The sequence below is a fragment of the Cynara cardunculus genome (assembly GCF_001531365.2).
Source record: "Cynara cardunculus var. scolymus isolate 2C chromosome LG 17, CcrdV1, whole genome shotgun sequence".
In the NCBI taxonomy this organism is placed as follows: Eukaryota; Viridiplantae; Streptophyta; class Magnoliopsida; order Asterales; family Asteraceae; genus Cynara; species Cynara cardunculus.
In genome coordinates, this window is record NC_037544.1 from 31905578 (window position 1) to 31915041 (window position 9464).

Below are 9464 nucleotides of genomic sequence, written 5' to 3' on the forward strand. Positions count from 1 at the left end.
ACGAATTCAAACATTAATAAGTTGTACTTATACATAATTTACTTGTAATCTTGAATTTTTAAGTAATATGCATTAATAAACAGTATTTCATGCATAAAAAAAGATTTTTAAGAGTTTTTGTCAAATGTTTTATAATATAGTATAGATAAATCATTTGATAAAAATTATTAAAAAAAAACCCAATTTTTATGCATGAAGTACTGTTTTACTGATGCATATTACTTAAAATTCAAGATTACAAGTGATTTTGAGTAAGTACAACTTATTAAAGCTTTATTTTTTAATTCGTTTAACTAACTGCAGATAAAAATAATTAAATAGAGAATAAACATCTATTTTAAATATAGCAAATCTAAAATATAATTAAGATAATAATTGAGTTTCTAACAGAATGTTTAATTATTATCTTTAATAAAAATTATATTATTAAACCAAAAATAAATTACTTTGTTATTACACCTAAATTAAAATTATAATAAAAACTTGAATTAAAGAAGTTACATCAAAAAAACGAGAACTATTAAATAGTTAATTTGATATTAATATCAATTTTTTTTATATACTATCTTCAATTTTATATTTCATTCAAAAATAAAAACATTATCGTTTTCTCTAAACCATATAAAATTGTATTATATCGATAGAGACAAATAATAAAAACTAAACATTAAAATAAAGATTTATTTCGCTGCATTGCGCGAGTACTCTTCTAGTATCTACAAAAGTAGAGGAGACATAACAAAATTGTAAGTTACACGTCAATATTTCTTTCTTTTTAAAGGTAGCAACAACTTTATTAGAACAATAAAACAAAAGTAAAACCTTTTAGTAAGCTACAGAAAACAACCCAATACATCAAAAGACAAAGTCAAAAGTAAGAACCAGTAAGTGAAAGAACAAAACAAAATCCGAAATCTAAAGAAACGACAAAACCATGCCTAAAAATGAACTACACATAGAAATCTTGACCATTACACCATTCCGATCAAAACAAATTGAAACATTTAGTACGCTTGGAGATTCATTGGAATCTTGACCACTACACCATTCCGATCACCAATTGCCCTCCCCCTAGGCTCCCTTGCCCACTCACACAACCACACCATCGTTATCCATGTTCACCACTCGGTTGCAAAGCAAAGCCTCCTTTTAAATTCCAACCTGTAAAGCATTGGAAATCTCTCACAAATCCGAAAATTACCTAACCATTTATCCCTCCAAAAGAGAGTGTCCTCCCATCGTCATCCCATTTTTTTCTAAGTCTGCACACATGCATAATCCACCCCAAGCACCCACCAAGCCGAACCTCGAATCATAGACGGACCTACAGTAGAGCATACAGTAGCACATGTTGTCGTATTATTTCTCCGTCAAAGGGTAAAATGTTTTAAGTTCGTGAATGTGCAACACTATTAATTTGTTGCGTGTCATCATATGTATTTTGAAACTACAATGAGAACAAGTTTTAGTTGGTAGAGTTGGTTTGCAAGTCTTTTATTCCACACCAAACCCAAATTCGAATCATGTTAGTGTCATTTTTTTAGTCAAATGGTGTCAACATTTGAAAAAACTTCTATACATTTGTTTCTTATAGTTAAATGGTGCCACCATTTAAAAAATCCTATATTTTTTTCTTATAGTCAAACGTGCCACCATTTGAAACTCGAATTCCCTACGCCTCCTAATCCCATCATCACCATATATTCTTCTAATGACCCGAACCTATAACACTTCCTTACTTGGCATAAAACGCCGCCACCACTTTCCTAGGAGAACCCAATTAGAAGCCCAAAGACTACCAACCCCTACCCCCCCCCCCAATATTTTATACAAGCCAACTTACGAGAAGAATCCTATCCCCCGCGGCCCCGCCCAAGAAAAAGTTGTGTTCCGCATTCTCAAGGGACTTGATAATTTGAGTCTGACACTCAAAAAGGTAGAAAAAGTATAAAGGCAAGCTACCCAAAATAGATTCAATCAACATTAATCTACTATGAGAGGTTGTAGAGTTTCCAATTGGAGAACTTGGATTTGAAGCGATTAATGATGATGTTCCAGGAATCGACATTGTTCATATTTTTCCCTACCGCGACTCTGAGAGACCGAGCCACCGAGGTATGCAAAAGGAAGGACCTCACATTCTTTTATCGGTCTATCTCACAATCATGTAAAAGGTATGAACGGTTCGAAACATCATGTTTCATAATTTGTTTATATTGTAATTGTATGATTTATGAATATAAAAACATGTTCAATGAAAAAACAACGTATATTCATATGATTCAACTTGACTTGGAATTTTAATTGCGTTTTCAACAAGACGAGTTTTAAAATAAATAAGCTTTGACTTGAGAATGGTTGAGAATGGTCTGGTTCTTTCTCTCCGTCACGCCATTTTGTTGGGGATAGTAGGCAGCAATTAACTGTCTTTTAATTTCATTTAAGCTACAATATTCTTTGAACTCAGAAGAAATGTATTCCCCCCTCGGTTCGGAGACACATGATGGTTGTACCTGCTTCCTTCTCCACCATGGCTTTAAATCTTTTGAAGATGTGGAGTACCCGTGATTTTTCAACAAGGAAAAATACCCAACATTTTCTAAAAAATCATCTATAAACGTTGCAATATACCGTTTTCCGGTGCAAGATTCTGGAGTTATCGGTCCACACAGGTCTGAGTGAACTAGTTGTAACCTTCGAGTGGCTCTCCACATGCTTTGCTTTGGAAACGAATCACGTTGTTGTTTTCCGGATACGCAGTCTCGACACACCTTTACTGGAGGTTTGATGCTAGGTAGGCCTTCCACCATTCCCTTAAATTGTAATGTTCTCAACCCCTTGTAACTTAGATGCCCATATCGACAATGCCACAGGCGCGTGAGATCTTCATCAGTGGTCTTGTAGCAAGTAGGCTCAGTAGGTACCACATTGGCAGCGATCATGAACATGCGGTTGGCATTCATCTTGGATTCCATAATAAGCCCCCTCCTTGGGTGAAATATTTTACACACTCCTTTTTGGATGAGAATTGCTACTCCTTTTTCTTGCATATGGCCTGCACTTAGTAGGTTACTCGTTAACTCAGGAATATAGTACACATAAGTCATTACCTGTATGATACCATTGATATGTATCCTCACATTCCCTTCTCCCATCACTTCCATCCTTGTGTTGTTGTCAAGCTTCACGGAGTGCCTATAATCCTCATCAAGATCACAAAACCAAGCCTTGTTTCCACTCATATGGTTACTGCATCCAGAGTCAATAAACCAAATTTGATCTTGTGAGACCTCATCATTAACATTAAAGCATGTATGATCTGTTATCTTCTTCCTGATGTTACAATGGACCATCAACACCATCTCTTTAGTATCATCATTATCTTCAGCATAATTAGCCTTCTTCTCATGGTTAGGGCATTCATAATGGTAATGGCCTAAGCGATGACAATTGTAGCACTCCGCCAATGCTTTGTTAAACGATCCTCTTCCCATAGACCTGCCTCTTCCTCTATAACCACCCCTTGATTCTCGTCTTCCTCTAGAAGTAGACCAGTGCCCTCTCTTTTCCTCCGCAATCTTCAATGCTTGCTCATCCTCTCATTGACCAAGTAGTCGTTGCTCTTGAACCAAACGTGTGCTATGAAGCTCATCAATGGTCATCGTATCAGTGTTGTCGGCCTTCTCAATTGAACATACTACATAATTGAATTTAGAGGAAAGAGATCTCAAAACCTTAGACACCACAGCAGCTTGCCCGAGAACTTCACTGTTAGCTTTCATTTTGTTGACAATAACCAATAGTCTGGCTAAATAGGCATCAACACATTCTCCATCTTTCATGGAGAGTAGTTCATACTCTCTCCTTAAGGCATGAAGTTGAGCTCTTTTGACTTTGGTGGAACCTTTATATTTCTTCTTCATGGATTCCCAAATGAGTTTTGAAGATCCCTTGTCAAGGATGGTCTCAAGGATCTCCTTGTCAATAGCTTGAAATAGAAAGTTTTTTCACCTTCATATCCTTTAACTTGGTATCATCAACAGCCTTTTTCTGAGCATCACTTGTGTGTGCAGCAACTGGTGTTGGTGGTATCCCGTCCTCGATCATGCTCCACATCTCCTTACTTCTGAGAAAGTTCTCCATTAGCATAGACCAATATAATAACCACCGAAGCTGGGAATTGCAGGTTGGACAAATTTCTCTAATTTGTCTCCGGAGGAAGAAGCCATAATTTCTTGCACAATGATATGTTATCACTTGATGCACCCTTCAATAAAGACAAGGATCTGCTATCATTGGTTCTTAGCTCTGTTTCTCACCACTCACGATCTGCAATCTGGGTCTCTTGAGTCGCTCCGATACCACTTGTTAAAGCTAATAGATTAATAACAGTAGAAAATATCAAAGCTGATTGCGTTTTATTGAGGTAACAAAGGAGGCTTTTTATAGCCAAATACATGTAAGGGGAATAAACAGAATTGCTAAAAAACAAGAACTAAAGACTATTAAATAAAAAATAATAACAGTTCCTGAAGCTTCTGGAACATTGTTATTCAATTATTTGACTAAATCAAACAGTAACTATCTAAAGTCAGCTTCCTTAAATCCCAACAATATTCAAGCCACCCAGCGACATGAACGTCGATGAATCCAGACCATCCAATGAACTTTTCGACACAAAATTTTCGATGCTAGCAATGGATACTGATATTAAGGAGAAGATGATGATGATGATGGATAGGTTTGTGGCAAAGAGAGATTATTATATCGGAAAGTCGGAAAGGCCTTGGTTGCTCGGTGGAGTTGCATTATCGGCTATGGAGGTTTTTTGGTGTCGACGGCGAACCTCAATATTGGTTGTGGAGCACCTTGATTTCTTAATGGAGTTGTATTATCCGAAGGTCACAAGGAGGCGAAAGCTTTTCAACTCGGGAAAATCAACAATAAGGAAGAACATAGGAGTAGTAATCCCAACTTTTTACTCAAATTAAGACATGTATATTAAACCAGTTAATTCAATTAAAATTATGTAAAATGAAATAATAAAATTTATAATTATTTATTTTCATTGATATTATGTGAAATTTTAATTATCAAATACAAGAAATATGTGACATGTCATGATTATTGACGTCATGTCATTTTTTCAGATTTATACTTTAATTTAAATACGACATTGGATATTAGTTGGCGTTTACTTAACCCACGTCATCATTAGTAGGTCATCAGGTCAACGAGACCCTTAAATAAATGAAAAGTTTGCTTGAGACACTTTAATGATAATTTTAAGAGTTAATTTCCTAAAGTAAGAATAAAGATAAAGTTGGTCCATTTTGATGCAATTTTTCCTCTAGCGTATGTTTGTCAAATAATGTTTTATACTATTAATTGTCACATCAACAAAAAGCACTGACGTCACATTAGCAATTACCAAAAACTAATTTTTTTATGAAAAAGGAAAAATCTTTACAACCAACACGATTTCCTAACTAGAAATCCTATACGGCAATTAGAAACCAGCAGAAATCCATTAGGAATTCTTTAGTTTCTGTTTGGTTTGCAAGAATGAAATGGATTTGGAGGAATCCTTTAGATTCTGTTTAGTTTGCAGAAATGAAATGGATTTGGGGGATTCGGATTTCAAATCCATTTCAATCTCATATTTGGTTTATTGGATCCTGATTTCAAATCATAGAATTTAATTGAAATCTTACAAACATAGGATTTTGAAATCCTTAAGGAATGTTCGGGATTTCATAGGATTGTATAAGATAAGGTTTAAAAAATGTTAAAAATATTTTTTTTGTAATAATCAATTAGTAAAAATGTAATTTAATTATTTTTACATGTTTTTATAAAATAAATGGAATCCAACATCATTCCAAATCCTACAAACAAACACGTCAATAATTTCAAATCTATTCCAATCAAAATCTTTGGAAAACAATTCTGCAAACCAAAAGGACCTGGTCATATGGGTTTTGTTTATGTATGTGTATATTAGAGCAAATTACATTTTTTTTGTCTCTGTAATAATCTAATTTACATTTTATTTATTTATTAAATAACAATGATATAGAAATTCAAAATAACTAACATATCCTTGATTTAACGGGTTCTTTTAACAGCCGTTAAATGGAGGAACCAAATTTGGTCCTTTTTTTATATCACAATGGTAAATATAGAATTTCAAAACTGTAGGGACCAAAAGTGTCAAAACTACCAAACAACAGGGATCACATTTGTAGTGTACTCTTATTTTAAATAATTGTTAATTTGTACAAAAACAAAAATATGCCTTGATCAAAATTGGTTTTCAAAATAGAACCATTTTCGCCCTAAAAAGCTTTTCATCGTCTACCGAGTATGTTTAATGGATTTCTTTCAATTGTTGTTGCAGAGCCTCAGGTTTAGTTTCTATTTCTGAGGTAACCTTCTTGTTCTTCTCTATCTTTTCGTACTGTTTTAGTTTTGATGTTAGAAGCAGAAATTCTGAATTCAGAAGTTCGAATTGGGATGTAGTTTTTTGGTGCAGAAACGAGAAAATTCCCGTGAATTTTAGGTTGAAGTTTCATAGATTAGTGCTGTAATAAGTTTCAGTTCTTTAAGTGCAATCATTGAACTTCTTCTCTATATCTAATACGCGGATTTTTGTGAATTTTGAAGTTGAGAAAACAACTCATTCGAAACTCAAAAGTGGAAGAAGGTAACATAATTTAGTATTCTGGATTTCCTTTCGTTTAAATTTATATGAAGCTTAAGTATGCATGCCGATTGATCATGAGAGAAGGAAAAGAAGAAGAAGAAAAAGATCTAAACACAGCGGAAAAAGTGGAAATTGAAAGATATCAGATTGCTAGTCTCATGTCTTATAATTATCATGTGTCCATTTCCAAGCATTTGTTAAATCCTGTGTTAACTACTAAATACCAAGCCTCAAACTGCCTTAAAAGAATTAGATGCTTCCAATAGAAGATATGTTTTAAAGTTTCTAGCAGCCTAAATAAGCTTTTAGGACAAACCAATATATATATATATATATATATATATATATATATATATCTGGACTTTGATTATTGGTTCCTGACATTGCCACATTCATCCATTCTGAAATGTTCTTTATAATGATAGCCGGAAATGACATATATGCAAAATGTGGTGAGTCATTATTACAAGTGTAGATGTCTTTTGGGAAATGGTCTAAACGTGGTTCATTTATGTGCATTCATTCACTCTTATGCACCTTTCCAAGACAGGGTTGATTTATTGCCTTATAAACACCGTGTGATCGACTGACACTAAATATGGCTAAACGGTGGATAAATGGAGATGAGAGCGCAAAACAAATGCTGGGAAGGGTTCTTAAAGAGAGACCATTGCTGCTTCTGCCTCACCCCCTTCATAGGATACCTCTTGTTGTCAGCAACATTGTTGAGATTGTAGGCCCATCTCCTTCTGCCAAAACTGAGATTTTGCTGCAGGTGGCTGTTAGTTGCATTCTTCCCAAGAGTTGGAATGGGGTGCAATATGGAGGTTTGGAACATTCTGTGTTGTTCTTGGACTTGGATTGTCGACTTGACATCTTTCGCCTTTCTCATTGTCTAAAGCTACGAATAACTGAAGCTAATAGATTGCACAAAATCACAAAGAAACAAAAGGGTTTTGATGTTTCTAACCATATTCCAGAGCATCAATGCAAGTATGATGACATGGACTTGTTTACAGAGTGCATGAAACGGTTTTCATACACCCGATGTTATGATAGTTTTGAGTTTCTTGCTGCTTTAAAGGTATTGCATCACAAACTTGAGAAAGAAAGAAACATGGATGGCAGTGGTGTTCATGTCCTTATGATCGACAACATTGGAGCATTTTATTGGATCAATCGTGGTTTCTCATCACTGCCACAAGGGAACCCCAACAGGAAAAACTTTTCTCTTCAAAGTGTGTTTGAAACTGTTGTTCCTGAGATTAAGAAGCTCTTGCTGCTGCATCCCATGCTTGTTTTAGCTACAAAGATGGTTACATATCAAGTCAAAAGTTCATATTCTAGCTGGGTTTCAGGTGTTGCTTCAGAAGTGAACATCGGAAAAGGCACCTATCGTGAGTATATGCCATCAATTTGGCAGTCCTTTGTCACACACAGAATTCTTGTGAGAGCTTCGGATGACAAAAGAAAGCTCCAGGACCGAGTTTGCTATTTGGCAGAGTGGTTATTGCCGGCTCTAAATCTCACAGATGAGTTTGTTGTTGGGGACGCTGGAATTTTGATGTCGTTGTGAGGATAACAACCCCACAAATGGGCATGAAATTGATTTTTTGACAATTGAACAGTTTGCCTGAAGAGGGCTCTGCCTGAACATTAAATCCCAAGGGGACCTTTATGGAGGTCTTAGAACTCTTTTACAACTCTGATGACAAACAGTGGTGGAAAGACACACAAAGCAGAGAGATTTCTTGTGGATAACAGATGGAGTTAGCCAATGAAAAGCATTTCCCATGTAATTTCTCTTCTTTTCAAAAGACAAGTAAAAACGTTTAAACTGGAATTTTGTTACCAAAATGTGTCGAAACTAGATCAATGCTAGAGGAGGGACAAAAGTCCTTGAAAATGTGCATTACTTCATATTTTTAGATTGTAAATTCTCTCAAGCCGTCAATACTTCATTCAAAAATAGAGTTAAAATGGTAATCCTCTGTTATTCAGAATATTTATCAAATGGTCATTTTCTGTTTAGGACTTGATTTAGACAGTTTGAATCATGAGACTCCATCATTTAGGACTGTCAAATATATAGGTTTTAGGATGAAGATTTTTGAACATCATTTGTGCGTGATTATTGACCAGATCCACGAAACAAATCTCAAGTCCTTTATTATAGAGACAAGATTCAAGAAATGTTCCTATTACCTCTAATTATGCTGATTGCTGAGGATATTGTTCATGTTTCGATCTTAACAATTGGCTGGGGAACTGTAATCCATGGACCATAAAAAAGTGTTAAGAGGATGTGATGTGTGGGTTTCTGTTAACAGAAAAAGGAATCATCTGTTACTTGCACCAAGATTGAAAGCTATTTTTCATTTGTCATTAGAACTAATGATGTCCATATCTCATACCTGTTATCTTTCTACCTTGATGGCTTGATTTATGATTCTGTGGAATAAATAATATGAGAATGTTGCCTTGCTTATATCATCTTGTAGGAAAGAAGCCATGGAATGAAGCGAACTGTTGCCAGTTTTCAGTTTTCAGGACATAACAGGGTTCGGCCAGCTTCATCTCATTGGAATATAACTTGTGCGCGATTTCCAGAGCTTGACAACCTAATGGCCCATTTTAATTCAATTTTTTTATTATAATTTAATTTAGGTACAATAACGAAGTAATTTATATTTGGTTTAATAATATATTTTTCTTATAAAGATAATAATTAATTATTTTTTTAGAACTCGATAATTAT

At 34.8% G+C, this 9464-nt stretch overlaps 1 protein-coding gene across 3 annotated transcripts; it reads left to right on the top strand.

Annotated features, from left to right (window-relative positions):
- Positions 1-6358: 6358 nt before the first annotated feature.
- LOC112500094 (DNA repair protein XRCC2 homolog) lies at positions 6359-9081 on the top strand. 3 transcript variants are annotated; one of them, XR_003067318.1, is made up of 3 exons: positions 6359-6428; positions 7257-8501; positions 9037-9074. XR_003067318.1 is itself a non-coding variant. In XM_025103382.1 (2 exons), the coding sequence occupies exon 2, from the start codon at positions 7305-7307 to the stop codon at positions 8280-8282; it is 978 nt and encodes a 325-aa protein (XP_024959150.1). In that variant the 5' UTR covers positions 6359-6428; positions 7257-7304; the 3' UTR covers positions 8283-9081. The 3 variants fall into 3 exon arrangements, 2 of the variants coding, with proteins under 2 accessions (XP_024959150.1, XP_024959151.1); XM_025103382.1 differs by having other exon boundaries at positions 7257-9081; XM_025103383.1 differs by lacking the exon at positions 6359-6428 and adding an exon at positions 6456-6706 and having other exon boundaries at positions 7257-9081.
- The last annotated feature ends 383 nt before the right edge of the window (positions 9082-9464 follow it).